Source organism: Acanthisitta chloris, unplaced genomic scaffold (assembly GCF_000695815.1).
Source record: "Acanthisitta chloris isolate BGI_N310 unplaced genomic scaffold, ASM69581v1 scaffold3936, whole genome shotgun sequence".
In the NCBI taxonomy this organism is placed as follows: domain Eukaryota; kingdom Metazoa; phylum Chordata; class Aves; order Passeriformes; family Acanthisittidae; genus Acanthisitta; species Acanthisitta chloris.
This window is the reverse complement of record NW_008676356.1, coordinates 4,904-9,046: the sequence shown is the minus strand read 5'-3', so window position 1 is coordinate 9,046 and position 4,143 is coordinate 4,904. Positions and strand designations below refer to the sequence as shown.

The 4,143-nt window shown below is 41.1% G+C and overlaps 1 protein-coding gene across 1 annotated transcript in view; it reads left to right on the top strand.

Annotated features, from left to right (window-relative positions):
- FAT3 (FAT atypical cadherin 3) overlaps positions 1-3,862 on the top strand; it is a gene marked incomplete at its 3' end in the record, with an annotated part of 253,079 nt that extends 249,217 nt beyond the window's left edge. The window contains exons 10-12 of the mRNA XM_009076092.1: positions 1,761-1,957; positions 3,014-3,167; positions 3,621-3,862. Coding sequence (XP_009074340.1) covers positions 1,761-1,957; positions 3,014-3,167; positions 3,621-3,862 — 593 coding nt within the window. The remainder of the gene's footprint in view (positions 1-1,760; positions 1,958-3,013; positions 3,168-3,620) is intronic.
- Between the last annotated feature and the right edge of the window lie 281 nt (positions 3,863-4,143).

The following is a 4,143-nucleotide window of genomic DNA, read 5'->3' as shown; positions in this document are numbered from 1 at the left end:
TGCATGGAGAACACAGGAGAAAGCTTAATATGGTGGGCAAAGAGCTAGTAGCAGGTGAGCTGCAGTTAAGTTCACCGAGTGGAGCAACATGATGCATTTTAATATGTCCTCACTCCATTTCTGTGGTGCATGAATTTGCTATGACTCTAATGCTCTATCCTAAATTATTAAATACACAAATATGTTTTTAGAGACCAAGATTATGTTAGACACTGGGCTCAGAAGACTGGATAGTTGACTTTACTGGCTTTGACTGGGGTAGAATTAATTTTCTTCACAGCATCTGGTATGGGGCTATATTTTGGATTTGTGCTGGGAACAGTGTTGCTACCACAGGAATGTTTCAGTTACTGCTGAGCAGAGCTTACACAGAGTCAAGGCCCTTTCTGCTCCTCAGCCCACCCCACCAGTGAGAAGGCTGTGGGTGCACACGAGTTGGGAGGGGATGCAACTGGGACAGCTGACCCAAGGGATATTCCATACCATATGGTGTCATGCTCAGCTGAGAGAAGAAGGAGGAAGAGGGGATGTTCAGAATTATGGCATTTAGCTTCCTAAGTAACTGTCAGGGTGACAGAGCCCTGCTTTCCTGGAGATGGCTGAACACCTACTGTGAATTCCTTTTGCTTATACACACATCTTTTCCTTTACCTATTAAATTGTCTTTATCTCAACCCATGAGTTTTCTCACTTTTACTCTTCAGATTCACTTCCCATTCCCACTGGGGAGGAAATGAATGAGCATCTGTGTGGGGCTGAACTGACTAGTGGAGTTAAGACATAACATTGGCTTAAAAGATTTTTCTCTTTGGTCTGACGTGAGGTTGGGATTACACTCGGAGAAAGATAATTGAATGTGATTTCTTCATGGAGCAGGCAGGGAACTGTACCATTTCAGATGAAAGAGTAAATAACTGTTGGAAACATTAACAACTGTGCCCACCTTGATTATTGTATGTTTCTGCATGTGGCTTGTCCTTTCTTCCTTCCTGAGGATGATGTGGACCAAAACTTTCCCTCTCTCAACCTGCTTGTGTCACCAGGTGATTTCATGATGTGGTACAGCAACATTGCCAGGTTCAGTGTCAGTGTTATGGCACAACAAAAAAGTCTTCTGCTTCATCTCTGGCACTCCTTTTACCAGCTTTCACTTTTAGATATATCTGAACTGTTCCTCAAATGACCTCTTGTTAGGACTGTTTAATTCTACTGTGTCTTCCTGTGTCATGTAAACTTTTTTGAAAACTAGAATTTTAATAAGCACAAGAAAGACACAGCTGTATGATAAAGCTTTCATTAGAGGATTCCTTAATAGAACCCACTTCCAGTCCTTGATTGCATAATCAACAGCTAATGAAATTGTCTTGGTAACAAGAGCTACGGTGTATTACATCCTCTCCTGAGACTAAGTGGAAAGACAATTGTACCAGCCTGAGAGGACTATTGATTGTTCACAGTTTGAATTTGATTGCCCTTATGGGGAGCTAAACAAGAGATCATCTTCAGCTCTGCTAAATGGATTTTTTTTTCCACTGAATGTTACTGGTTCACTTTCATACAAGGCATTTGGGGGACAATAAACAGGGGGAGCATAGTCTTATAACAGATTTCCTGAGTTTGTGAGTTTTGAAACATCAATCACTGTGAAACAAATGATGGCTGATTAGTTCAGATCCTCTGTGATGTGTCTGTGTGTTTAAGCCATGTCGGAGCTTTGAAGGGATGCCCTGGCCCACTGTGTGTTGCTTGTCTTCTTGCAGGAGGGAATCCCAAAGGGAAGTTTGCTCTGGGTCTAGTTCAGAATGAGTGGAAGGTTTATGTTAAAAGGCCTCTCGATCGGGAAGAGCAAGACATTTATTATCTGAACATCACTGCCACAGATGGCCTCTTTGTAACCCAAGCTGCTGTGGAAGTGACCGTCACTGATGTTAATGACAATAATCCAGTTTGTGAACAGGTGAGTTAGCAACACCCACAGCACTCAACTGCTGTGCTGAAAGCAGTGGTTTCCCTATGGGTGTACCTTACTGTTTACAGGTATTCATAGATCATGCCAATTTTCATCCTTATGGTCTTAGTTGAATTTGCAGTGATCTGGGAGAGGATCAAGATAAAGCATTCCTGTGAAGCAGAGGTTGAAGGATAATGGTTTCATAAAGCTGGCCTCATAAAGGAGTCTCATACACAGTGGCCTTAGTTTACTTGAGAAAAAATTAGTTGTGAGGTGGCATTGGGCAGCCACTCCTGCCCTGCAGAAAAAAATGTGCTCTCCCTTCACAACCCATGTGGAAACGTCTTCAGTGTAGTTTAACTCCAGCTTTCCTGAACCTTTCAGATGCCAGAGAGCCAGTGGAAAAGGCAGAAGAATGTAGCATGCTCTCTTGTTGTCAGGCTTGCATGGAGTGTGGCCTGACCACAGCTTTCAGAGTGCTAGCTCTCTCTCTGTGGAAAGGCAATATGGGAAACTGATGTTAGTGAAATAAAAAGGTTTGTGTGAAAGCAAAGACTTTATAAACCCCATAGTTCGTTAATGGTACTGCTCACAAAATAAAATAAAACATGTATGTGTATATTCATATATTTCCCATCATTATATTATCACTGATGGACTGTTGTCATTGCAAGAACCACTCTGGGGAATCACAGTCTGTATTTCCCTCAAAACTGCTGGTTGAGGTGATAAAAACAGTTTTTTCCATTAGCGCATTCATCAAAACTTTCATTTCATGGGTGCTGATGGAACAAACAGAAGATAGAAAATGGTATTGCTTTGAACACCTAAAATGAGCCCTGTTTAGAGCCATAATTTGGCGTTGTTTCTGTGACACCTCAAAGCTTAGCAGTGATTTGAATTTCTAGGAATGTGTTGCATAAAGGAAAATTGTTTCCTGTATAGAAAGATGCACGAGTTTACAAATGCACTGTTTTCTACTAGGTGCACTATTTACAGATAGTTAAAATAAACTGTAAAATACTGTTACAGCATGGCTTACATTTCTGTTTTTGTCTCTAGGTTTCATACACAGCACTGTTTCCTGAAGACATTCCATCAAATAAAGTCATTCTTAAAATCAGTGCTAAAGATGCTGACATTGGGTCCAATGGTGAAATTCGCTATTCTCTTTATGGTGCTGGGAACAATAAATTTTTCTTAGATCCAGAAAATGGTAAGATGACAACTGAATGTTTCTGAATAGCTTTAATCCCTTGACAGCTGTGGGTGCTGGTTTCCTTAACTAGAGTTAGGTTACACTTGACCAGCAGCCAGTTGTTCCAGTTATGGCAGGTGTGGATGATCACTTGAAGTGGTGGTGGTGGTAGCAGGGAGAAAAAGGGACATCTTTGTTCGCCAGGTTGGATGCTATAACCAGAACAGTTCATACCAACCCTTTTGTTTCCATGCAGACCTCAAGTTAGGTCAGAGATGTATCACTTTTTTGGGTAAAGGGGAGGGAAAAGTGACACTGCTGTGAGTTTTTAATCCATTCATGGGAATAAGCAAGGCTGGGTTTTTTTTCTCTTTCCTATTCCTGTGAAACACATGTTTTTGAGACATGCTATCCAGAATTAATGATGTCGCTGCAATAGTAGTGATGGTTACTGCTTTTAATCCATTTTAGGTGAACTGAAATCCTTGGCCCCTCTCGACCGAGAGAAAATCCCTGCATACAACTTGATTGCCCGAGCCACTGATGGTGGTGGCAGGTTTTGCCAATCAGAAGTCCATCTTATTTTAGAAGATGTTAATGATAATCCACCAGTCTTTTCATCTGATCACTACACTGCGTGTGTCTATGAGAACACAGCCACTAAAGCTTTGTTAACAAGAGTCCAAGCCACTGATCCTGATGTTGGTAAGTGGGTAACATTGCAAACAATAATTAATGTTCAGGAAAACTCTGTGGGTTGGTGTAATTACAATTTTTCTATTTCTTCCTTTCTTTATTTTTCCCTCCTTTTGCTTCTTCATCCTCCCCGTTTTTCTCTCTTCTGTTTCTTTACATCAAAATGCTCATGGCTGAGCTTGACATAATGGTGTTACAAACAGAAAAGCATTGCAGCAACCACAGAAACACAGTCTTTTATGTTCATGATCAGAAATAGCTATGTTTAGGGGTAGGTAGATGATCATCTTGGGGGTAA